The sequence below is a fragment of the Trichosurus vulpecula genome, chromosome 6, assembly GCF_011100635.1.
Source record: "Trichosurus vulpecula isolate mTriVul1 chromosome 6, mTriVul1.pri, whole genome shotgun sequence".
Taxonomy (NCBI): domain Eukaryota; kingdom Metazoa; phylum Chordata; class Mammalia; order Diprotodontia; family Phalangeridae; genus Trichosurus; species Trichosurus vulpecula.
The window spans coordinates 196,417,499-196,443,498 of record NC_050578.1 but is presented as its reverse complement, the minus strand read 5'-3'; the positions used below and the strand labels follow the sequence as shown (position 1 = coordinate 196,443,498).

The window sequence follows — 26,000 nt, the reverse complement described above, 5'->3', positions numbered from 1 at the left end:
CAGTGACAGGTAAATACAGAATGTTACTAGAGATATCTACATTCTACTAAATTTACTCCACAATGATTTAACTGAATTTTTACATGTAATTCCCTGCCATCACCTTTCTCCCCTTAAGGATAGTACCACAAATCTGCAAAGAAAAATAGCTCCGAGAGCTTAGGCAATAATGGAGCTAAATTCTAAGATTTTAAAAAGTACTTTGCTTTAAATATTAGGTTATGGATTCTAATGAGAAATCCTTTTACCTACAACATGACAATATTGTCATACCTTGATGTGCTTTATAGTTTCTAAAACATTTTTATATTCTCTTATGTTATTTGGGTCCCACTACAATCCTGTGATGCAGGGCAGTTGAGAGCAAACAAAAAACCTATATTAAGAACCTACTGTGTGTAGAATATTGTGCTAAGTGTTGGGTATTATTATCTTTATTCTACAGATGAAGAAACTGAATCTCAGAAGTGATTTATGTTGTTTTTCTTCTTAGTATCCCAAGAACCTAGTACAGTACCTTGCACATAATTGGTAATTAATAAATAGATCATTAAAGGTCACAAAACTAATAAATGGCAAAGTTAGGGCTAGATTCTAGGTCTTCTGACTCTTGGTCTGGTGCTCTTTCCACTATGTCCCATTGCTTCTTACTGTAGTCATGTTTCTTATCCCTACAAGGATTCAAACAGGTGGCTGTCATCTAACAGTACCCTTCTATAGCACTGAAACTGGAAAAAGTACAAAGTTTTTCCAGACTGCCTTTCTAGTATTCTCATTTCATTACTTTTTGTAGAAATTCTTTGTTTATGTTGCAGTTTGCCAACTCTACCTTTGCTCACACCATCACCCCTACCCCACTTCACCAAATCCTATTTATAATCATGAAAGAACTCAAAACCAGCCTCTCTCATAAAGCCTCTCCTCACCACTGAAGCCTGAAATGATCTCTCCATTTTTGGAGCTTCTACAGTAACTCTTCTCCATGAGTATTTGTTAAGGACTCCTGTACTGCCTTATGCAATCCCATCTATGGTCCTGAAATATTTTTCAAGTCTGATTTCAGTGAACTTTTCACACATTTATGCCATTTTGCATAAGATCTTGAGTACTTTGAGGGTAAGGACTGTCTCTTATACTCTTTATGAATATCTGTATAACGTCTGATGGTTCACAAAGTGCTTTCATCAGAATCTAACCTATACTGTCCATTGAGATAAAAAGTGACTCAGACAGAGAGAAGTCCAATGAGTCCCTTGTGGCAGGAAGCCACAAGTGCTATAGTTCAAACTCACATCCAGGTCTTCTACTTCACTCTTCTCCCTACGTCTCATTCCCATTTTCTAATTTTGTTTAATAGACTCACAGTCTGGGAAGACAAAGATGAATGATGAGAGAATGGAGACTTACAACAGACTGCCGACGTTGCTCTACGGTCAGCTCATCATCTGAATCGCTGTAATACTTGGAGTAGAGATAAGGACGGTGCACATAAGTGTGCCGGACAGGTTTTGCCTTTCCTTCGCCAGGCTCACTAACCTGAGGCTTTACTTTATTTTTAATCTCTCTTTCTTCATCTACAATAAAATGAATAAAAAGAGGAAAGCATCTATAAGTTAACAGAAAAACCAACAGTATATTGATTAATGACCACGCTTCACTTCTGTATGATCCAAATGCTATTTATATATCCCTCAAAAGCAAAAACAGCATATGGGGATTCACAAAATATTTCCTTTACTACAAGACATGACTCGTTAATCACCTGATAATCAACTATTCGCACTTAAATTCTACCTTCTGTGCACTTATCTTAATTCCCCTACTGAGGTGTAATTTTCTTGAAGACAGACAGCAGCTGTCTTATTCATCTCTATGCTTTCTTGGTGCCTAGAGCAGTGCCTCTAAAATCTGTTGAATGAAATTAATTCAATAAGGTCATTCAATAAGGGGACTTTAGTTAAACTGACATAAACTTTTCTAACAATCTAATCCTTTCTCATGTAGGTCTAAAACCAAATGTAACAAGTAGCTTAAATATGCTAAAAAATTACACTACACATATATGAAGAATACTGGTGTTTTCCTATGTGGTATGGTTGAGAGTGAGAAAGGAGATCATTTTTGTAAATAAGTTACTTATTTCCTACTACTCAGTAATCTAAAATGTCTTTATTTCTAATAGATACTAGATTCCAGTGATCAGAGGCTACTGTGGAAAGACTTGAAATTGTGTACAAAGAGCACATTATGTAATGGAGTATTATTGTTCTGTAAGGCATGAAGAATATAAAAAAATCCAGGAAAACATAGCAGATCTTTTAGGAAGTGATAACAAAGGTATACAAAATATAAAAAATAAAATTAACATTGAAAAGTCACAAAATTCTATTCAAATATAATGGTCAATGTAAATCTCATATTACCTGAAGTCAAAAGACACTTCCTTCCTATTTAACAACTGATTAACTGGGGGAAAATATATTTCATAAAGAGGTTTGTTTGTCTATTAAGAAGTATCTGTTAGGTCAAAAAATAATGTATAAATAAAGCAAAAACATTTAAAAAAATCATTAGCTAAACTTTAACTGACTACAGTGTTGTGCTTTCACAGGATGAACAGCTTTCTTTTTATTCAATCTCCCAAAGGACTCATGGTGGAGTAAAGTTGCATAAGACTGGTATATTTTTGTGTATGTAGATAAATTTTTAATAGGCAAAAAATGCAAAGGGTTGGAAGAAGAATGAAAAATGACTTTGGCAAGGCCCAGGTAAACATATTCAGAGCATAAACATTTTCCTTTTTTTCTATTTTCCTGGTTCATTCTTCTTTACCTATACTTATTCCCATTTTATTTCAACACTTTTCCCCTTGTCCTTGTCTTTTTTAAACATTTCCCTTGAACTCTTTTTCCTTTCTAGGTCTCACAGAAAGCAGAGGACATTGTGAAAGATGATACCAACTTATAAACAGCATTTCACATTTAGAAGCATGTTTTATAAAAATGACAACTAGAATTGAATTTTATGAATATATAAACAACATACTAAATAAAACTCTGTAAGTTACCCACAACTGTATATATAAAATACATATGTTTCTACGTGTCAAGCATTTACCATCAGATGTAATCTCTCCTTCTTCAGTGCTGTCTGAAACCACAGCATCTTCTTCACTTTCTTCTTCAAATGATGAGAGATCACTGGTATGGACAGAGCTAACTGTAATATCTGTAAGCCCATCCACATCTGAATCTATCAAAGAACAATCTTTAAAAACACAGAGACAAAAAGTAAACACAGAAAATCTTGGCATTAGGAAATTCTCAAAACCATTTGCACATAGATATAAAAAAAGTACACATATTTTGAAACTATAATTACAGAAATTTAGCTTTTAAGTTTAAAATATTCCTACTACTGATAAAGAAAATAAGATTAATATAGCATTGTTTTCGCTAAAATTTAAATGGCATGTAAATCAACATGTAAAGACAATATAACTTTATTAACTTAAAATGTAACTATAAAAAAAACTGGAATTAAATATGTAATAGCTTAAAGAGGATACACTTAGGGAGTTGCTTTGAATTAATGAATGCATTTGAATAAAGAGATATTAGATTACCTTATAAACAAGCAAATTACGGTAAAAAAGAAATACAGAAATTTATGCTATATTAGCTGGGGGAAAAAAAGGGATTTCAGTTTGTAGAACTTATGTATCCCAGTACCTTCCACAAATCCGAGTTTATCAAAAAGCAAAACAAAGCAACTACTACATACTTTGGACAGAATTTTTATACCTTCTTTTGTCCCATCAAACGTCTTAAGTTTATTACTGTTCCTCTCTGAGGGTGGCTGTTTTGCACATTCTATTTCTTTTTCTTTTAGTTGCTTTTCATCCTTTGTTTTTTGTATATCTTCATTTCTTTTAGAGTGATCATATTTCTTATCAGTTTTTTCTTTCTTTTCCTTTTTTCTTTCACTCTTTTCATTGCTATCTGGTTTCTTTTCCCCTTTGTCTATTAGTTTAGTTTTTTGGTCACTGCTTTCCTGTAGGAAGTCTTTGTTTGGTAGAATCAAACTACTGTTGTCCTTTATGGGATTTTTTATTTCTTCAACTGGACTAGGGAGATCATACGACTCTTCTGACTTTGAGACTGTTTCAAGTCCTTCGATGAACGGGTCAGACAGGCATTTGTCTTTGTCTGTTACGTCTTCTGCATTTCTGTCTCGATCAGGGCCAGCATCCATGCTTGGCTGAGATAGGAGTCTTTTTGATGTTCTTTCACTGGCCTTGGGATTTGTAGGTTCTGTTGATGCCCTGGCAGCATTTGCTTCCTGATTAAGAGAACTTATAGTTTCTAAAATGGACATGGCATCATTAGCCACATTAGCACTGGATCCAGCAGCAGGAGCACCTAAAAGGGAAGAGTGTTTAATAAAGAATTTATATATAGAGAACATCAGTTCTACTTAATTAACTGTGAACTATAAAATAATAATAACAAATAATTTATAATATAAATTTATAAATGTGAACTATCAATATCTACAAAACACTATGATCTGTAACCCCTGGTACATGTTATATACTGAATAAATTGCTTAAAAATCGATCGACTCCTCTTCAGACATTACATTACTATTTGCGTCTTTAGTTTCTTGGGCACAGATGGTTATGTCAACTGAATTTTGACTATGTGGTACCTGGAGCTCTTTAGAGGAAAGGCTCTGTATGTGACATGATCCGCCTTCTTTTTTGTTCCTTCCAATTGTAAATGAGCACGGCCTCAGAAGTCTTAAATTCATCCACTGGCCTGGAAACTGGCTCTCATGAGGCCAACTAACATAAACAAACCTATCCTTGCTACTTGACCTCTGAAAAGCTACTTCTAGGTTCTCACTGTCCAACAGAGATAAACAGACAAGTCAATTTTCCCAGGACTAAAAAGGACACAAGGACCGTTCACTCCCCTCCAAAGGAGCAGAGAGAATAAGCTAACAACGGAGGAATAAAAGGTCTAGTCAAGGAATAAAGGTCCATCAAACAAATTGATTTGGGGTTAGGTTTTCTTGGAAGTTCAGTCTGACTAAAAAGGCATTTAAAGTATCAACCGTCAGAGCTACTACTCTGAGAAAAAATCCCAACAGGGTGGGAAGAGTGGCTAATTAAAAAAAATAATCAGGAAAACTCTGGGCTCTTGATGCAATGAAGTAGTTTTGCAGACTGTTAACTAGACTAGGGAGACTATTTGTGTGTTCATTTGGTCACATCTATTGTAGAGGTGCCTCTCTGCTTATATTTCAGGAGCAACAGTTCTTAGCCATGAAGCAGAGAATATTTGCTATAATTTTTTTCCTAGTCCTTCCCTTTAAGGGGAAAGAGAGAGGATCATGCAACACCTTCAATCATCTGGTACTTGAGGAAACTTACTTTCCTCATGAAGACAGTTCATTTCTTGCCACCCTCTCCAGGCTGCTCTTTATGTTCAGAACACAAGGTCAGGAGTTGGTATACTCTTTGCTCCTTAAAGCCTCTTCCAGACTTGCTCTCTGACATCATCACTTGGCAACTCTTCCTACTTTGAAGTTCACTCCATCCACCTATATCACCCTGTCCAGATTTTTTGTCTTTCATACACAAAATGCTTCATTACCACACCTCTTGGCTTTCTTTAAGTCCAAGATAAAATCCTACCTTCTATTGTTTTTTTTGTCCTTCATTCTTGAAGAGGACCATGACATCAGGAAGGTGATGTCATAACTTTCAAGTGAATTGGATTTAAGTGAGAAAGGGCTTTGCAAAATCACCAGCCTCACTTTCTCCTCTGGAGCCATCTAGGCCCAGTGTCAAGATATAGTTGAGGACTGGAGATTGCCTTGCATGCAGTGGGAGACATTGGCCTTTTTAAGCTAAGGTCTTTAACAGGTCTCAGTTTGTCTGAGGCAAAGCCCACTCAGTGATTAAGGTTACGTAAGAAATGAGGCAAAGAATGCCCTCTTCTACCTAGTAAAAAAAAAAATTAATCTGGGAGGGGAAGACCCTCGGGGTTTCGGCCCAAAACCAAAACCCTCGCTTTCTATAGGAAGCCTTTCACAACCCTTAATTTTAGCATCTTCCCTCTGTTGATTTCATATTTATCCTATATATAATTTGTTTGTATGTTGTTTCCCTCATTAGACTGTCAGCTCTATGGGGAAGGGATGTCTTTTGCCATTCTCTGTACCTCTAGAGCACAGAATACTATAACATATAAGAACTTAAATGATTGGCTACTTCTAGTTCACTGTCCCTTTCTTCCTTAATAAGAATGGCATTTGCCTCAGTTCATTTTCTCACCAAACTCCTAGAAAAAAGCTATTTATAACTACAGTTACCTCTACTTCCTTTTCTCTCACTCACTCCTGAAACCCTTTAAAATATGACTTCTGACTTAACTCAACTAAAACTGCTCTTTCCAAAGTTACCAATGTCCTCTTAAATACCATTTTCCAGGCCCTACCCTTACTGACCTCTCTGTAGCATTTGACAGTGCTGACCATCCTCTTCTTCCGAATGCTCTCTCCTGTCTCTGAGTGACACTATTCTCTCTTGGTTCTCCTCCTATCTGTGTGACTGCTTCTTTTCAGTCTCCTTTACTGGTTCACTACCCACATCACAGGGCTGACCTTGGGGGTGTACTTCAAGCTCTGTCCTCTCCTTTACATTATGTCTTGGTGACCTCATCAGCTCCTATTGGCTAATTATGATCACTCTGAAGATGACTCTTGAATTAGTATATCCAGCCCCATTCTTACATAACCAATTTTTTATTTCAAACTGAAAGTCCCAGAGACATCTCAGTATGTCCAAAATAAGCGCTTCTCCCAATGCTTCCATGCTTCTGTACTTCCCTATTTGTAGAGAAGACTTTCCATTGTCCTTCACCTCACATATGCAATTTGTTGTCATTTCTGTATCTCCTCCCACAAAATCTCTTGCATCTATCTCTTTCTCCCAACTTACAGGGCCACCTCCTTAGGTCGGAGGTCCACATTATCTATCACTTAAACACTATCCCAAAGCCTTCCTAATTGGTCTCTGTGTCTTGAATCTCTCCCTACTTCAGTCCAACCTCTACATGGCTGCCTAAATGTAGGGGACTGTGTCCTTCCTCTACTCAGTAAAACTACAGTGGCCCTCTATTAGAATCAAATACCTACTCCTCCTACTTGGCTTTTAAAACCCTTCTCTGTCTGGTCCCAATGTACTTTCCCAGCCCCATTATATACTACTCCACCTCACAAGTTAGTCAAATTGGCCCTTTTGCTGTCCCCATACAAGACACTACTGCATCTCCTTTCACTGTAACTTTGCATGGGCCAAAGCCCATAACTGGCATGTACTACCTCTTCATTTGTTTTGTACAGTCCCTTACAGCCTTCAAGATTTACCTTAAGAACCATCTACTACAAAAAAAGCTTTCCTGATATTCCCAACTGTTAGTGACATCATCTCTAAATTATCCTCTATTATTCTGTATATATTTTTACATATCCCCCATCCTATACGTACCCTATGTGATTTCATGAAAGCGTTCCTTGAGAGTAGGAATTGTTTCCTTTTTTAAAAAATCTGTGTCCAGAACTTAACTGCCTGCTGACTGATTCTCTTCCAAATCTGCTATTATTTTTGGTGACTTCAATATTCACAATGATGCTCCCTTCAAATACTATTCAGATCAAATGAGAGCTGGTGGTGTGTATACAAAATTTATAGAACAGAAGTAATACCTTGCATTATGATGGAAGAATCTGGTTTTTCATCATCTGGAGTTATACTGGCACTTGTCTCCTCCTTATGATTTAAAGTGGCCAAAAATTCATGAACAGCTTTTTCCACCTGAGGTCTGAATGTGTGGTTGATTTTTGGATCCACAACCTGAGAAATAATTCGGTCAATACCAGACTCCAACATTCCTGACCTGTAACAGGAAAATTGAGAAGAAATTTACTTTTAACTGACCACATTCTTTGTCTTTTACGTAAGTTCTTTCAAAGTTGAACCTATTCTGAAAGGTAGGGAAGGAGGAAAGAGGATGGCATGGTAAGAAAAGTAGCTAAAATTACACATAACATTACATTTCCCCTTGCACTCCTACATTTCCTTAAAATACTATACGTCTATACATACTCTTTGCACGATCACAAGAGATTTTTCTCCCCTCAGGCCAAGCAAGATTTTGTGGGGGCTTATAAGGAAAATAAGGTGTTCCATGGTATTTGTGACAGTCCTCAGGCCCAACAAATTGTGCATTCTTCCTATCCCCCAAACTATCTGAGTATCACTTGTGGAATGAAAACAAATTTAAAGCACAAATTTTATTCTGTCTTTTGAAAGGTAGTGAATGATGGCTCTAGAGTCCAAGTAAGTCAATACAATCGATTCTTAGAAAATTACTTGCCCTAGCCAGCGTCTGACTAAGGAAAACTTAACAACAAATGGTCACGAAATATCAGTACTGGGTCTAAAATAACTTGATAATTATTTATGAATTTAACAAGTATTTACACAGAAATAAAAGCATTCACAAGTGTTATGATCTCTAAGGAAACTGATGAACCTGTACAAAAAGTGCTTAGTTCAATCAAATAAAACTTTAGACAAAAGGCAAATAAAACGTAAGACTTCTGGCTTTCTTTTTATTGTTCTTTTTAAAAATTAAGCAGCTTATATTTTTACTCTTTAGAAAGCAAACTTCTAGGTATATACATTTTTTAAACAAAGGTATTTCTTGAAAATGGCATGTTAAGAAAAGTAGCAACAAAAAATCTTTCCCCACAAACCTGGGGCAGTTTCCCACAAGGACACCAAGCCTCAGTGGGGAAGGACTCCACAAAAGACATATCTGGGGCATGACCCAAGTAGAAAAGCATAAATGTAGGGAACACATGTAGGCAAGGTACATATAGCACACGAAAAAGGCGCAACTTGCCTCTGATGCTATAGGGTTGTAGTACTGATGCTGTAGGGCAGCAATGGGTAAGAGATTTAAAGAAAAAAAATGCAAAAGTAAAAAACTAGCTCTCTTGGATATTTTGAGTAAAGTTCTGTCTGGAGTCAGGCGATGAACTAGATAATCGTTTGAAGCACCTTCTAGCCCCGTGACTCTATGATTATAGCTATGTGGGCCACATGGAAAAAAAAAAAAGAACAAACATACCACAAAGTAGGTTATATGCTTCTTAAAGGGACTAAAATAAAGATGCAAATTTTGCAAATGTAAACCCTATGTTAAAAACACATAAAAAAAGGGCAGTATATCAAAAAGTAATAAACACAATCTAAAAACAAATCAAAGTATTCTGATTCAAGGCACAAGTATAATAAATATTTTAAAAGGTATGTAAAAAAAGTCTCCCTTTTATCCCCTCCTCCTACCTCTAAGAAAAAAAAGAAATCCTATATCTTCTTTACTTCCTTAGATCATAATTTTATTTTTAAATTAACAGTGAAAAGTGGTGAAGTTTCAACAAGGGCCCTATAACCACTGTGGAAGGCTCGGGGGAGGGGTGGGGTGTGTCTGAGTTTAGCTATAGGGATTTGAATGAGCAGCCTCTGCTCAATAACAAAAATCCAAAAGTATTCTCTGCAATATTGGAAACTCAGAAACTGCTGTAATCTAGTGATAGTTACCCTGATCATAGAGAGCTATTTATATGGCTGCATTAATTCTGCTCAATAAAGATGCTAGTCTCATCATTCGGAAACATTCACCATCTTTAGACTACACCATAAATGAATATATAAGCAGAAAGAAGTATTTTTTCTGGGTAAATTGTCTAGTTATAATCAACTTAACATTTTTCAGTATATATGACAAATCATTTGAAATTTTCGTATATGCTGATTTCCTCAACAACTTCTCTTGAATACCCCTAAACTGTGTCCAGTTAACAAAATTGTAATAAAACAGGTCATATTTTAATAGCTGCAACTGAAGATTTAGAAAGTACTTTCCTCACAACTATCTCTATCTCTGGGAGAAAGTACAAATAATAACCTCTAACTGATAGTTGAGAAAATTAAACCTGAGAGAGGCAAAGTGACTTAGCCATGTAAAAAAGTTATTTAACAGAATCTAGGTAATACAAGATGGTTACTTTCTTAAAACAACAACATGCCTTATTAACACTATTTTCCTTCTTGGTTTTCACTCCCCAATAGAATTTTATTCCCCGCAATTTTTTCTTGCTGGGAAAAAACAAATTGGCAAAATGAACCAATACATATTATCCGACAACACATGGTTAATTCCACACTCATAGTCCACTGCCTCTCTACTGAGGCAGAAGGTAGTATTTCACTGCTAGTCTTCTAGAATGACAGTTCCTATGTTTTTCAGTCTAAGCTTCTTTTAAATTTTAAACAACTGAGGTAACTGTGCAAATCATTCTTTTGGTTCTACTTCCCTCTGTATCCATTCATATAGGCTTTTAAAAATTATAAAACTTTCATATTGATTACTTTTATGATTTAAAAATATTATATTCATATCACAATGCATTCAGCCATTTCCCAAATGATGGGCACCCACAAATATCACAACAAGTGATGTTATATTTTTGTAAATATGAAATCTTTGACTTTCTAAATAAATCAAAGAACTATAAATAACCAAAAGAAGTTATCCTTTCCAGGCATCGATACTCAGGTAGGTCAATAACCTAAAGTATTTGGTTGTCTATCCTACTAAACTTACATAGTTAGGTTGCTTCTTTATGGATGAAGATTTCATAATGTCTCTGAGTATCCCATTCCAGTGTTTTAACTTACAGTCAGTAAGTCCTTTTTTTGATACCTAACCAGAAATTCTCAATTCAATTCAAACTCATATTCTTGTTCAGTCCTATAAGGAGATGGATTACTTTCATAATCATTTTTTTGCTCAACAGTTATAAGTCTTACCACTGTCTTTTCTTGAAAAACAAAAAACTCCTTGAACATTACGTTCAAATGTTCAAGTATATGCCTCACCAGAATAATTTTTTTTGCATGTTTTCTGGATACTTTTTTAGTTTTTTCAAAACCCTTTTGAAATACTAAGGCCAAAGCTCTTGCAACTTTTCACCCGAGACTTTATGCCCATTTAATAAGCAAGATGAGCTTCAACATACATCAACGTATCAAGAAACTGTGATTCTGTAAGTGTAGTGTTATCTCTACCAAGGAAGATCACAACTTTGCTCGAAGTCAGTAGATGATTCTTTAAATTCAAAGCTCAGACTCATTACGACACCTAGTAAGTATTAGAGGTGGGACTTCTAGTACTTTCTCTACTATGCTATCTGGTCTTTTCACATGTCTACCTAGCAAAATAAAATGCATTACAGTGGATGTGCTATTAGTCCTATTATAAAGCAGTTTGCTTAATTATTTTTGAGGAATGTACTTTGTAAATGGGTCGGGAAAAGATTTATGTGAAGAAAACCAAAATGTTATCAATATACTTTTTCTTAAACAAAATGCCTTAGAATATTTTATAAGATTTTTGTGGTTTTTTTTTTCCCTTCTACTGGTGGTCAGAAGTCAGAATGATTGAAAAAAACTTGAGGCTTCCCGTTAATCTTAAATGGTCAGGAGCATGAAATACCATATATATGCCTTTTTCTTAAACTACTGCTCTATGAGGTAAAAAAGTATAAAAGAATGCTATAGTAACAGCTTTGGAATGAAGCCCATGAATAATACTACAAATTTCAGAATAAGATAAAATAAAGATTAAAAATCTTATGAAGGTAATTGAACATAAGTTTCTTCCTCTCAACCTGAGCCTCCAAAAGGTAAATGTCTGTGTAGAAGGCTCTAACATGCTCTTCCACCACAAAATTTTGCATAAGTCACTTGTCTAGTTCTCATTTTTATTCCCAGGATGCTGTAGTTTGTATTAGACTTAGCTTCATACTTTGTTCTCCCGTTAGTAGAATTCAAACTCTTTGAGTAGGATTTCCAATTTTCATTTGTTTCTCTGGTACTCAGAAGTGCCTTGAATGTAATTGTTAGTCATGTCCAACTCTATGTGACCCTATGGATGTTGTCCATGAGGTTTTCTTGGCAAAGATACTGGAATGGTTTGCCATTTCCTTCTCCAGTGTTTCCCTTTAGAGTAGGCACTTAGTATATGCTTGTTGAATTGCTTAAATAAAAATATCTAATTTTTTTAATTAAAAAATTAATCGAATGGATTAAATTCCATTAAAAGACTGTGAACTCCTTGAGAACAGGGAATGTCTTTTGCCTTACTTTGTACCCCAATGTTTTGCACAGTTCCTGGCACATAGTAGCTGCTTAATGACTTACTGAAATATTATTTCCCCCATTAGCACTACTTTCCTCCTCTAGTTATGCTAGTGGGGTCTATAGAAAAAATGTGGACTGTTCCAGTTTAGGAAAAGAATGTTAAGTGAATGTAGAACACTGCTAAAATTATGCTGTCATATGACATTAGCTTATAGAACTTGACAAAATGCTAACATCATTTGGTAAACAAGCTTTTCTGAGCAATGTAACTATGTTAAAGTAAAAGTAGGTTGTGACATTTTAAAATTGGTATGTGAACTATTTTTTTAAACAATTCTGACACTTACTTGAGAACTTGTTGTCGAATATTGTTTCTTAACTGGTTCTTATTCAGGTGGGGACTCCATGTATGAGTTGCTAAGTGATTTGAAACAAAATTGTCTACACGTTGTCTCAGATTCTGATAAGCAGGCTAGAAAGAAAATCATAAATGGTACAAAATATTAAAACTGATGTTATCAGGAATTCAAATATCTTTAACAGCAAATGATTCCAAAGACCATATTATTAATAATAAAAAATTTTCCAGGAGACTGTTAACCCGCATCAGAGCAACTCATTTATTTAGCAAATATTTATTGAACACTTACTTATAATGTGAAAGACAATGTAAAGGATAAAAAATGAACAAGAAATGGCCCCTACCTTTAGGGAACTTACAATATAGTAGGGGAGATAAAACACACATACAAATTTTATAATACTGGGTAGAATGTTACCAATATCAAGGATAGGTACAAACTACTATGGGAATTCAGAGAAGGGGGAGATCATGTCTGGCTGGGGATTTAGGGATAAGGTCAGGGAGGATTTCACTGAAGAAAAGGCATTTAGATTGAGTCTTAAAGGATGGGTAGGAATTAAAAAGGTAGGCACTGAGGGAGAGCATTCCAGGCAGAGAGAAAAACATAAACAAATTGTCAGAAAAGAATAGGGTATATTCAGGGAGGGATGTGAATAATTCAGAGAAAGCTGGAAAGGAATGTTAAGATCAGATTTGGGGGGCTTAGAATGTTACACTAAAGGGTCTGAATTTTATTCCAAGCTACCTCCCACTCTAAAGGTCACTTTTCTTTTCCAGGCTTTTTTTTTTTTTTTTTACTGCAAAGGAAAGAAAGAAGAAGCCATAGTAGATTTTTTAAGCAGGGGAATGACAGAATCATAGCTTTATTTTTGAAAAACTAATCTAAGTATCTGGTTGTATGTAGTATAAAGGATGGACTAGATGTGACAGAGTAGTGGTTCTCAGTGTTCCAATGTGCCAAGCAAGTTCTGTCAAGTGTAGTGAGCTCTATGGAACTTAAATTTGCAACTGCATGCACAAGAACAAGTATCCTGAGAATCAGAGAGATTACACTTACAATTAATCACATGCACAGGCATCTCATAATATGGGCAAAGTATATTATGCCTTGAAAAAAAGGTTTGAGAGAAGAAAAAAAAAGGGAGCAGAGATCAGAAGTGGGGAGATCACTCAGAAGCTATTAACAGTCCACAGAAGAGGCAGGGAATGCCTGAAAAGGGTAGCGTCGGGGGCAACAGAAAGGAAAGTAGAAATGTGAGCAAGGTACAATAAGTAGGGCTTGAAACTATCTGTATGCATGTAGCAGGGAGGCAGGGGAGGGTGTTCAAAGATATCTCAGAGCTTTGGAGCCCTGGTAACTTGGGAGAATGATGGGTCACAAGCAGAATTAGGGAAGTCTGAAGAGGCTGGTTTGAAGGAAATGATGAGGCTGTTTTTTGACCTGTTATATCTTAGGTATGCAAAGAAATTCAGATGGAAATACCCAGTAGGCAGTTTAAGTATCTGCTTAATTTGAGGCACTTAACACTTTCCCAACTTCCCTATGACTGGGCTAATCATTCAATCTGGCTAATTAACGGATCTTTTCTATTAATTTCTTTCACTGAATTCTATTTTAGCTGGCTTTCAGATATGTGACACCTACTTAAAATTCAGTATGATTTTTTTTTTAAATCCCCATATAATTCTCTTTTATTTCCCTGACTTACTCCTATTTTTGCAGAGGTAACATGGAGAAGTGGGTAGAGGGTCAGTTTTAGAGTCAAGACTACCTGGTTTCTAGTCCTTCCTCTGACACAAACTAGCTAGTGACCAGTCAACTTGCTGCTAACAGACCACTCTAACTTTAAGTTCAAAATAACTGCCAATTTGCCTCAGTGAGGAGTTTCTGCACAGGAAATACCCATCAAATCACTATCAAAATCTTTTTCACTACCACTCCTCCCAAGGAGAAAGGATTTCTTCTGACAATCCAAATTAATGTGAGATCCTACCCCAATCCTTTGAAACAACTCTAAAAGCCATCTCCTTCCCTTTCAGTATTTTCAGCTGACATAATTTTTTTTTTATCTATACCATATCGCAAAACTTTACTCCACTCAATTCAAAGTGCTTGATTTCCATTGCTGAATACTAGTTTCAATCATGCTCGCTACTTCAAATTACCTTTGGGAGCAAATGTAAATTTTTTTTCTCCCTTTGGTCCCAGCAACATTTCCTTCGTTCAGTTTTGAACTAACATATTATTTTCCAATTCTTACTTTCAGTGGAAAGTCTGTCCAAAGCTACCTCACTGTCCTACCTGCTGCCCAAATGGAAGGAATTCATTCAATGGTACCACCTGATTTTTAAAAAAATAAATGTATTTTTTCTTTATGTTTAACTACTGCCTGCTTTAAGCTTAAACGTTATTAAATATAATTCCCTTTGAATATTTCTCTTCTTCCCTAAAAGTTGTGTCTAATCTGCCAAATATAGATTGTAATCACAGGGAACAGGGATCTGATTTAATTATTAAACGTGTCAAAAAGCTTATTCTACTTTACCACACAGGAGTATCATTCCACACCATTACTTGGTCACCAGGTTGTCTCAGTAAAAGAAGTGGAGTGGGTTGATTTCTCCTACTAATTAGTGTCAATATCCATATCAAATATCAGAATAGTTGAAATATTAGAACTATCCAAGCAACGTGGGCCTTATAAAGTGTGTGTATCTCCATTTGAACATAGTTCAATTCCTAATCAGTAGGATCTTCCACACAAGACAGGTCAGTTTCAAAGGATGGGGTTTTAGTTCATCTGAGGCAGGTGAAGGGAGGAAGAGAAGGCTGAATTAGTCTGAGAAAATGAGAACGTCTCCCTTAGCATAACAGGATCACCAAAGCCCCTAAATTAGCCTTTTTAAGATAATCTTCAGACCTCTAGAACAGTTCAGAGTATTACAGTTTGAACCTGAGTCTGCACCTGTCTTTCTTGCAACTCAGTGTGCCTGCTAGTCCTAGAACAGTTCTCCACACATAAACACTTAATAAATGCTTGCTGAAATCAATGAACAAGCATTCATTAAATGCCTATGTGACAAGCACTGTATTAGGCACTGGGGATGCAAAGACAAAAAGGAAAACAGTCCCTGCTCTTTAGAAGTTCACATTCTACTGCAAGTTACTAAATGGACATATATAACCTAGCTATAAAATAATTTTGAGGATAAGGCTCTAGCAGCTTGGGGGTGGTTCAGCAGGGGAGGTTTCACATGGAATGCAATGAGCTGAGCTTTGATGGAAACTCAAGTTTCTAAGAGATGAGGAGAGAGTACATGTAAAGTACAGTGGGGGGAAGAGACAGATTGTATAAAAGCACTGAGACAGAAGATAAAGTATCCTGTGTGAGGGACAGCAAGAAGGCAGTCTGAATGGACCACAGAGTACACGAACAAAAGTATTAAAATAAAATGAAACTCCTTTTAGTGGTGTGCATGCTGGATTTAATATGATAGCTTATAGTTACGAGCATCTCTCCTGCTACTTTGCTCACTAAAGATTATATGAATATGTTCACATAATGAAATTTTAGAAAAACTTCTTGAGCAGGGGTATGAGATCTTTTTCCTACTGAGGGGCACTGACCCACAGGAAGGAAAAAAGATCTATCCAATGTCACATGAAAATAAAAACTATTTAAAATTTGTATTTCCCTAGGACCTTATATTAAAAGGTTAAACTCATTTGCATATTTAGTAAAGGAGACAAAATGTTGTTAAATACGTAAAATATTTTTAAATATACTTCAATCCCATATTATTAGTAAATTAAGATAGAAAAAGGAGAGGGAGGAAAGGAACCACTGAAGGGGAATAAAGGACAAATAAGTAGGAGGGGGAAAAAGATAAGACAGCTACAGAAAGTCACAGAAGTAAAGACACATACAAAAGAAAAGGATACAAGCAAAGGGAGAGAGGCTTAACAGGTTCTACAAACTACCTAGTAGAAAGACCTCCCCTTAAGGAATTGGGGAGGTTGTCAAAGATGACCAATTAGGGTCCCTCCCAACTCTAAAATTCCATCATAATTTTGCTTTGAAATTATTCATTTCGGATACAGACTTCAAAATTATTACCACCAGTTTTTACTTCTGCTTACAATTCAATTTTTTAATCCTAAAGTTGAATGTCTCCACTTGGAAGAGGATAGCCACAAAATGGCAAGAGGGAACAAAGAATGGAGAAAAATTATTTAGGGACTACCTTGACACTGACTAAAAAAAAAAAAGTCTTGTTTTTCAAGTCAAGATACATTTATTAAGCATCTACTATGTGCCAGGCACTGTGGTAAACTCTAGGGGATACAGAGAAAGGCAAAAGGAGCTCACAAGCTAATGGGGGAGACAACATGGGAACAACTATGTACAAATAAGACACACACAAGGTTAAGTTGGAAGTAATCACAGAAGGTGGACCTTAAAGGGGATCAGGAAAGACTTCGTGAACAAAGTAGGATTTAAGCTGGATTCTGAAAAAAGTCAGGCAAGCCAGGGAACGGAGATGAGGTGGGAGATGATTCCAAGTACAAGATGAAAGTATCTTGTCTGAGGAACAGCAAGGAGATCAGTGTTACTGAACTGTACAGTACAAGAAAGGTATAAAAGACTGGAAAGGTAGGAAGGGACCACATTATGAAGGACTTTAGAAGTCAGAGGATTTTACATTTGATCATGGAGGTGATGGGGCTGGGAAAGTAGGCAGGGGATGGTGGTGGTAGAGTGAAATAGTGACACCTGACCTTTCAGATCACTTTGACAGCTAGTAGAGGATGAACTGGAGTGAGTGACTAGAGACTTAAGGCAGGGAGACCAATGAAGAGGCCAACGCAATAGGCATGAGTCGATGAGGGCTTGTGCCTAGTGGCATCATCAGAGGGATGGTGGTGAATATTAAAGGTGTCTTAAAGATTTCTATTTTTAAAAATCTGGACCTGTGATTTCATTAATGTACAATACAGGAAATGCTGGTCTGCAAACTCTATAAACAGGGATCAACAAGTGACTTACCCAAGGTCACATCGCCAGTATGTGTTAAAGCTAGGATTTGAACCCAGGTCTTCCTGACTTCAAGATTGGCACTCTATCCACACCACCAGGCTGCCTCTCATATTTTAGATGAGCTTTAGAAAAACTTTACTGACATGTTCTATTTTTGGTATGGAGAGTGATTTACTGAAGACAGTGGACCCATTATCATAATTTTTATGTAGGAAAAGCCCTCCTCAGATTTTTAATAGAAGCTTTCCCAGGGTTGGACTGTAGACTTGGGAAATCAGCCCAATTACCCTGGGCAACGGATAAAAAGAGATTCATGTAACTATCTGAGCTCTGAAAAATACATGTTTTTTAGAAAAACAAAACCAAAAAAACTCAAGATACCTTGGGAACAATTTCATTCTATGACGTGTACAATAAAAAGCCAAAACCCCAAATTTCAACAACTACACATTTTTAAAAAAGCATTAATAAGAATGTTTTTCCTTGGTGGACCAAAACATCCAATGCTCTCAAACAGGGGTTCTTAACCTTTTTTTGGTCATGGACTCCTCTGGTCATCTGGCGAAACCCATGGACTCATTCTCAGAATGTTTTTAAATGCATAAGAAAAATACGTAGGATTACAAAGAAAACCAATTATATTTAAATACAGTTGTCAAAATATTAATAAGAACCCCTGCTCTACAAAACGAAATGAATCAGGAGTTAGGAAGTCTAGATTCAACAGCATTACCCTTGGGCAAATCATTCTTTAGCCACTGGTAAAATAAGGAGGCTGGTTTAGGATAAGAGGTTCTTAACCTGGGGTCCCCCAACTGTATTTCAGTGTAAGAGATTTCCTTTCTAATCCTATGGATTTTATCTTATGCGTTTAAAAGTATATTTTTTTCCCAGAAAAAGAACGCATATGATTAACCAGAATCTAAACGAGTCTATGACACAGAAAAGGTTGAGAACCTCTGGAGACGGTCTCTAAAGTCCTTGTCAAAGTTTAAATATTCTTCCTTGTTTAAGCCCACCTTCACTTTCAAGCAAGCGACGCTGCGATTTCTCTTCCTGTCAATCCACCTGTCCCCTCTTTTTGCATGGTCCCAATATCACCCCTCCTGTCCCTGACCCTTCAGCTCTTGATAGGGTCTAAAACCCAAAACACCAAAAACCCTAGAGATTAGAAATCCAATCTTATTTCACATCTTGGAAAATCCAGAGAAAGAGATGCAAAGTAATCAGCAGCAACACCAGAACTTGAACCACAACTCCAGACTCCAAATAAGAGTTAACATTTACAGAGCACTTCAAGGCTTGCTTTTAAACAGACTAACTCATCTGGTCCAGAGTTCTTTTCCATTACGGCGTCGTGCTGTCACTACCTGCGCCCCAACTTCCACTGAAGCCCTCTTCACTGAAGCTACCTCCCATTGGAGCCTGGGCATCTCCCCTCCACACAGACGGACTACATCCTTCCCCCACAGCGACCTCAGGGATTGCCTTCGGGGCAGTGCGGCCCTGCGTCCACACCGTGCCCCAAAGGCCGGGCCCTAGACCGGCCCCTCCCCACTCCCTCCAGCCCAGCCGGGCGCCCCCCGCGGCCCGCACCTTGGTGTCCACGTCGGCCAGGCAGTCCCTGCGGAACTGGTCGAAGAGCCCCTGACTCTTGAGGTGATTGACAATCATGGCTACGAGCTGAGGGTCTCCCGCGCCGCCGCCGCTGCCTCCTCCTCCTCCTCCTCCTCCTCCACCGGCGGCTTTTCCGCCGCCGCCGCCGCCACCGCCGCCACCGCCGCCGCCGGCTGCAGCCCCGCTCCCGCTTCCCGGGCCCGGGCCGCTTCCAGCTCCGGTCCCGGCCCCCGGTCCCGGGCCGGGCGGCGGCGGCGGCTGGGGCTGGGGCGGAGGAGGCGGCGGCGCCGGCGGCTGCTGGGGCTGCGAGTTACTGGCCATGGCGACGGGGGCCGGGCTCCCCCCCTCACCTCACCCCTCACCTCACCTCACTCCCAGCCCGGCTTGGCTCGGCCCAGCCCGGGAAGGGACGTCGAGCCTGAGGAGAGTCGGCGAAGAAGCCGACGGGCAAGGCCCACACAGGGGTCCTTTTGGAGAAGCTCCCGTTGCCGCCACTGCCGCCGCCGCTTAGCCCCGGCCGCCAACGGGATGTTGTTACTAAACCAGCGGCCCCAGCACGACCCCGGAAGTGAAAGGGAACGCGGGGGAAAGCAAAAGGGGCGGGGATAGCGACGGTGGCCAGGAAGGCACAATCCCTCGGCGAGCCCAGCGTCGGCAAGCAACGGCGGCCATATCTCTAGGCCCGTCCCCGGAGGGGCGGGGCCGGGGCCGCGGGGGAGCTGTGGTTCTGCCGGTGTCTGCTCTGTTTGGGTCGTGAACGGCGGCTCTCGAGGATGCTGATAACTCCCAACCCCCGATCCGCCATTCCTCTTTACTTTATCGTTTGTGTGTAGGGCGCGGGGCTAGGCGCGGGCCACCTAGACAAAAACGTGGTTGCCGTGCCTGCTCTCCACAAGCTGCCATTCCACCGGGGGCGGGGCGGGGCAGTGAGTGGGGACGCAAGTTAAGCCCTGGGAAAACCGAGGAGCGAGAGAACCCCGAGAACTTATGTACCTGCCCCCAGTAGGCGTTTAATGCTCCCCTTCGTGAAGAAGCCGCTGGTCCGGGAAGGTTTCCCGGGGGAGGGATGGCCGACCTGAGCTGGAAAGGAAGAGAAGGATTCTGGGACTCCGGGCCCTGGCACCCACGTGCCGAGGTCGGGGGTGGGGTGGGGGGAACCTGGCAGCCCGCCTGGCGGGAACTGAAGCAGAATGGAATCGGATAAGCCTGGAAAGGTGGAAAGGTGGTGGTGGGGCAGACGCCCGAGGCCGTAGGACCCCAAGTTCCGGGCGGAAGCATTTGGGGCTTCTGTCCTAAAGGCAATGGCTTGCGGAGAGACCAGACCATTGGGAGGCCAGTCCGTGGGCTGGGGGGAGGGGCGGGGGGGGGGAAGCCTGAACTACCTGGGGGAGAGTTGAGATGCGAGCTATAGCAATGCTTAGTGCCGACATTTACCCCTACACCAATCCCGGGAGGTAGGTGCAGGCAGGATTGCCCCAATTTACAAATGGGGAAGCAGAGAATAAGTCATCATCATCATCATCACCAGCATATAGTGCTTACTCCGTGCACGTTACACTGTTACCTCATTTGATCCTCATAACAACTCTGGAAAATAGGTGCTGTTATTATCCCCATTTTACAGATGACAAACTGAGGTTAAATGGCTTGCCTGGGGTCAAACAGGTAACAAGTTCTTGGGCGGAGTTTGAGCCCCTCCTTGCTTCAGGACCGCTGCTCCATCCGCTAAACTACCTAGCAGAATGGGGAGTAGAGCCAACAGACTTGGCAACTAAATGCACATAAGGGGAGAGGGAGAGAGGTGAGGCAAACAAGGGTGGTGGTCCTCCTATCTTTGATGAATTATATTGGTTGGGCAAAGCACCTTAAAAAACAAAGGACAAAACTAATTTCATTATGCGCTTTGCAATTTATTAAATCTCAGTATACTTTAGGGAGGAATTTTGCAACCAGTAAAATAGGTCTTCCTAAAACAAAAATATTGAAATAGTTTCACCATAATGACAGATTTAGAATTACGTTTTAAATGGTTTGAAAATAAAATTATATGCAACCAGAATATTCTAGCTTCTATACTTGCATACTTTAAAAAAAAATTATGAACTAGAAAGTATCAACAAACATAAACATTTCCACCTACAAAGGCCAAACAAGTATTAAATATGAAACTATGAACCTTACCACAGTTTTGAAAAAACTATGTTAAATTTATTTGGGTAGTGCCAGTATTGCCAAGCTTAACTCAGATCCTTTTTGAATTTTATTCTATTCTCTGCTAAAAATTTGTGTATATTTTATTAATGCTATTAAAAAACCACTCATCACTCCCTTACACCTCCCCCCCCCATGTCCTTTTTTTTTAACAAATGTAATGAAACAAATTTGTGTTGTGCTGGCCGTGTCATTAGAATGAAAGTAGTGATTCTTTTATTCTTTGTGCTTATATCTCCAGCACTTAGCACAATCCTTGGCACATGTTAGGGGCGTAATATCAATCAACAAATATTTATTGAGTACCTACTATATGCTAAGCACTGTGCTTCATGCTGGGGATTCAAGTACAAAAAAGTGAAATGATCACTGAACTTACATTCTGATTTTTGAGGTAATAAGAACATATATATATATATCTATAAATATGAAGTTAATAAATAGAAATATACGTAAAGAATATAAATAGATATCAGCTAAATACAAAGTAGTTTGGGAGGGAGTGTGTGGCAATTGGGATGGGGGGAAACCAAAAAAGACTTCGTGCAGAAGATGGTGCTTGAGCTGCCTCTTAAAGGGAGAGAGAACTCTGAGACAGTGATAAGGAGAAAATGCATTTTAGGTGTAAGGGACAGCGGGTCCAAAGACACAGACATGGGAGATAGTGTTGAGTGGGAGGAAGAGAGGCCAGTTTTGCTGTTTTGTAGAGTGGGAGAAGTAATCTCTAATAAGCCTGTAAAGGTAGATTGGAGTCAGTTTGTGTAGGGCTTTAAAATCAAAACAGAGGCACTTATATTTTATTCTGGAGGCACTGGAAGCCATTGGAGTTGGTTTTCGAAGGGGTGGAGAACCTGTGGCCTTGAGGCCACACGTGGGTGCAGCCTTTTGACTGCGTCCAAGTTTTACAGAACAAACCCCTTTGTTACAGGGCCAGCCACGTGTGGCCTCGGGCTGCAGGTTCCCCACCCCAGGCAGAGGAAGGCAGAAGATGCTCATCTGGATTTGGGATCAGGGATCTTCCCAGGTTGGTGAGTCAGTGCAAGCCCATCCCCTAGGGCCATGGGGCCAGGGATGCTCAGGGGCATCAGGGCCTTTGCTTAGATTTTCCTTTATTTTCCCCAGGGTTTCTCCCTGACTTCTCCCTTTTTCCCTCCTCTTTTTGGTGGAACAGTGAGGGAATTCAGTTTCCTATCTTTAAGGATCTGTAAGGACAAAGGCAACTCACTTGTCTTCTCCATACTCTGCTATTTTCCAGGAAGTCCTTATGTTATCATATTTTTAATGAAAGATTTAAAACATCTTTTGAAAACAGAATGTTTCCAAGGAAGGATAATGGATCGAGTATATTAATTGTTTCTATTAAAGATCTTCAATATTCCTTTAAGGACCTCTGAAAGTGGAATTCATGAAATAAGTATAAGTTATTACTTCTCTCTGTCATACCCTGCATTCCCCATTTCTCCATCTGAATATGAATTTTCTTTGAAGTGATACTGAGATTTTCTGCTCTCTGATTGTATAATTCACTTTGCTCATCAAAATTTGCCATAATGTTGTGTCGCTATAAGCAGTAGCATGATGTATTAGAAAGTACATTTGACTTTGAGCCCAGAGACTAGGGTTGACTATCAGCTCTGATATTATCTGGGTGAAGGAAGACTCCTGGCTTTACTACGGGCAACCTTTCCTCAGGGTTCCCAGGGTGGATAAGTGGATAGAGGTGGTCCTGGAGTCAGGAAGACCTGAGTTCAAGTTCAATCTCAGACACTTACTAGCTGTGTTACCCTGGGCAGGTCACTTAACCTCTATTTACCTCAGTTTTCTTATCTGTAAAATAGGGATAATAAAGGCACCTACCTTCCAGTGTGGTTGTGAGGCTCAATTAATAATTATAAATTATTAATTGCATTAATAACTTAATTAATTGTATTTAATAATTAATAATTAACAGTTGTAAAGTACCTGAAACATAGTAAGGGCTATATAAATGTTTACTATTATTATTGTTGGAACATACACAAATCTCAGAGCTTCAGTAAAAATAAAAGAGGTAATGATAATACTTCTACTACCTCACAGAATTAGGAGGAAAGTAAGCTTTTGTAAGCCTTGAAGTACTCTCTAAATGAGTTTTATCATCATTAAACCTTGGTAGCATTGTCTTTTCCCTACTGATTTGCTTTTAAGTTTGTCTTGCCCATTCTAGCAGCTATCCCAGATCATAGGTTAGATTTGTTACAAGAGGTGGTCCTGGAGTCAGGAAGACCTGAGTTCAAGTTCAATCTCAGACACTTACTAGCTGTGTTACCCTGGGCAGGTCACTTAACCTCTATTTACCTCAGTTTTCTTATCTGTAAAATAGGGATAATAAAGGCACCTACCTTCCAGTGTGGTTGTGAGGCTCAATTAATAATTATAAATTATTAATTGCATTAATAACTTAATTAATTGTATTTAATAATTAATAATTAACAGTTGTAAAGTACCTGAAACATAGTAAGGGCTATATAAATGTTTACTATTATTATTGTTGGAACATACACAAATCTCAGAGCTTCAGTAAAAATAAAAGAGGTAATGATAATACTTCTACTACCTCACAGAATTAGGAGGAAAGTAAGCTTTTGTAAGCCTTGAAGTACTCTCTAAATGAGTTTTATCATCATTAAACCTTGGTAGCATTGTCTTTTCCCTACTGATTTGCTTTTAAGTTTGTCTTGCCCCATTCTAGCAGCTATCCCAGATCATAGGTTAGATTTGTTACAAGTCGTTAAGTAGCACAATCTTCTGTTTTGTTAATTATTACCCATTTAGAGCAAGTGTGTTTATCTATGTAGCATGGGGGTGAGAGATAATAAGGAATCTTGAAATCAAACACATACTTGAAAAATTAAAAAAAAAACTATAGTGAAGCTACACTTCAGGAAGAGTTGATTTTAGAACAAAAAAATCTTTACATCAGTGGCGTCAAACTCAAACAGAAATGGATTCCTATGAGCAGCATACGGACTTTGAAAAAAACAAATCAACATTAAATATGCTGTACGTTTTGTTAAACATTTAAACATTATTAAGTGCCAGGCCTAGATTCAAGGAGACTTGAGTTAAAATCCATATGCAGACAATCCTTAGCTGTGTGACTTTGGATAGGTCACTTAGCCTCTGTTCGCCTCAGTTTCCTTCCTGTAAAGTAAGAATAATGATAGCACCCACGTCCAGAGGTTGTTGTTTGGATCAGATGAGGTAATAATTGTAAAGTGCTTAGTACAGGGCCTTTCTCATGGTAAGTGTTATATAAATGTTAGCTGTTGTAATTATTTTATTATTATTTTCCTTACATCTTGACTTGGTTCAGGCAGAAGTTTTGCTGGTTCTTGCAGATGCAGGCCCTGCTTTATATCGCTATCATCTAAAAAGCAAGAACTTTCATGGGAAAGTGAATTGATGCTAGAATTACTTCCAAAGAGATGAAACATTCCTGAAAATGGCATCATTACTGGTAGAAGCAAAGGGATATATTTACATGTAAGTTTAAAAAAATCATGGAGTAAATCAATCATAGGAAAGCAATTACTTTAGGCTTCATGATATGTCTCTAGAATACAGTTCAGTCTGGAGCTGCCAATGCTCCCTTTGTGGGTTTAAGTGTGGTTTCCCTGGATAGATACAATTTTATGTTTGCATATCAGCAGTTTGCAGGAATAAAGGGCCATGATGAGAAAAGAAGGATCAATAAGTAAGCCAATGGGAGCACTAAACTCTGGCTCTGTTGAATGGGAATTTTAATATCTAATATGGCAGTTTCTTTGGAGAACAGTTTTTGACAGAGGAAATAGATGGTACGATGGAAACCAAAAAGTGGGTTTCTTGTTAGCAAAATGTTTATGTCTGGGATGAAATGAATTTATATGAGTGTTAACATAAGCATCTACTGAATGCCTACTTTGTGCAGAGTATTGTACTTGGCAGACAAGCCCTTTGAGGGCAGGAGTCATATTTATACTTTATATTTCTCTAAGTACTTAGCACTGTATATGTTAGGTACATAATAAATGGTTGTTGAATAATGAATGGGTGAAAAAAATGAAATACAATTAAGTAGGTTGGTCAGTGGCCAAGTAGAGTATATTCCACCCATAAATCTCACTGCTCCCTATTGCCCCAACCCTACTCTTTCTACCCGAAACAGCACTGCCCCAACACCTCTCATTCATAGCATTTTTCTTTCGTCAGATGTACAGGCATTAAATAATGCAGCTGTTTGCAATAGGTGTATCTATTAGAGGAAATATATTTTAAAACCATGTACACACATATACATGCTTTCTGCCTTCAAGGGGTTTACAGTCTAATGATGTAGGCTGTACCTTAAAACACATAAAATGATGATAGTGAGTGACCCAAAGTAGGTAGCAAGCGCTTGTTGAATGTAATTCATTTAAATGGGAATGATTATAATGCATTGTATCAGTAATGCCAAAATGAC

The 26,000-nt window shown here is 38.5% G+C and overlaps 1 protein-coding gene across 1 annotated transcript in view; it reads right to left on the bottom strand.

Moving 5' to 3' along the window:
- Window positions 1-19,624, bottom strand: part of BOD1L1 (biorientation of chromosomes in cell division 1 like 1) — a 92,302-nt gene extending 72,678 nt beyond the window's left edge. The window contains exons 1-6 of the mRNA XM_036765071.1: window positions 19,283-19,624; window positions 12,631-12,755; window positions 7,777-7,967; window positions 3,804-4,421; window positions 3,118-3,267; window positions 1,408-1,574 (exon numbers count right to left, since the gene is read on the bottom strand). Of these exons, the coding sequence (XP_036620966.1) occupies window positions 1,408-1,574; window positions 3,118-3,267; window positions 3,804-4,421; window positions 7,777-7,967; window positions 12,631-12,755; window positions 19,283-19,624 (1,593 nt within the window). The remainder of the gene's footprint in view (window positions 1-1,407; window positions 1,575-3,117; window positions 3,268-3,803; window positions 4,422-7,776; window positions 7,968-12,630; window positions 12,756-19,282) is intronic.
- Between the last annotated feature and the right edge of the window lie 6,376 nt (window positions 19,625-26,000).